The following is a 933-nucleotide window of genomic DNA, read 5'->3' as shown; positions in this document are numbered from 1 at the left end:
TTTGAGAAGATATAAAGTAGGAAGGCGTGAGAAGTGTAACTAGAATTATTTTTCTATGTGATTACAGCCGTTTCGTATAACTGCATAATTCTCTGAAGCCATCTTTTATACTACTTATATATATTAAAAATGGGGAGGACCGGTTTATGGGATTACCTTAGGTTTCCCGTCTATAAAGGGTTTAGCTTTATGGCGTGTCGTCAGATCCCAAAAACATATTGGCCCATGACCTCTTAAAAATATGGAAGGGGAAATATATATATATATATATATATATAGGAAATAATTCGCCGCCACTAAAATGTAACGAAGGGTGATATATATATAATTCAATTTACAGAAAGCAAAAGACGAAGACAGGTGTGGGAACGGCAAGCAGGTGTATTAGTTTGACGCTCGGGAATAATGGAAAAGTCTTTGACTTTCTGAGCGTAGGCTCTTCGATAGAAAGGAATGAGAGGGGGGAAAATGGTGAGAGAATGTGACACACTCACACGTTTGTGTGTGTATAAAACACATGACTCAATGCTTAAGTCATAAGAAACGTGGGTGTGTGTGGAAAAATAGACTATCACAACACTCCTAATTCTTTTTTTATTATAAGTCTTAAGGGATCGATAACCCGTGCCTCAGAAGGAAATATCGAAGTAACAATAATGGGTTCTAAATTTTGGCACAGGGCCAGCAGTTTTGAGGGAGGGGGGTAAGTCAATGTAATCGGCTCCAGTGTTCAACTGGTGCTTATTTCGTCGGCCCCGAAAGGATGAAAGGCAAAGTCAACCCCGGCGGAATTTGAACTTAGAAGGTAAAAACGGACGAATTACTGCTAAACATTTTGCCCGGCCTGCTAACAATTCTGCCAGCGCTAATAATAATAATAATAATAATAATAATGATGATGATGATAATAATGATCTTAGTAATTATTTGCAA

General features: G+C 37.8%; 2 protein-coding genes across 2 annotated transcripts in view; one reads left to right on the top strand and one right to left on the bottom strand.

The window, feature by feature from the left end:
* LOC106878041 (nephrocystin-3) overlaps positions 1 to 102 on the bottom strand; it is a 25333-nt gene extending 25231 nt beyond the window's left edge. Inside the window, exon 1 of the mRNA XM_052976297.1 lies at positions 82 to 102. Coding sequence (XP_052832257.1) covers positions 82 to 102 — 21 coding nt within the window. The remainder of the gene's footprint in view (positions 1 to 81) is intronic.
* Positions 1 to 933, top strand: part of LOC106878045 (uncharacterized) — a 73558-nt gene that overhangs the window by 4061 nt on the left and 68564 nt on the right. The window lies entirely within an intron of this gene.

The sequence above is a fragment of the Octopus bimaculoides genome, chromosome 24, assembly GCF_001194135.2.
Source record: "Octopus bimaculoides isolate UCB-OBI-ISO-001 chromosome 24, ASM119413v2, whole genome shotgun sequence".
Classification (NCBI taxonomy): domain Eukaryota; kingdom Metazoa; phylum Mollusca; class Cephalopoda; order Octopoda; family Octopodidae; genus Octopus; species Octopus bimaculoides.
Note: the sequence above shows the minus strand (reverse complement) of the source record. Positions and strands in the feature narration are given on the sequence as shown.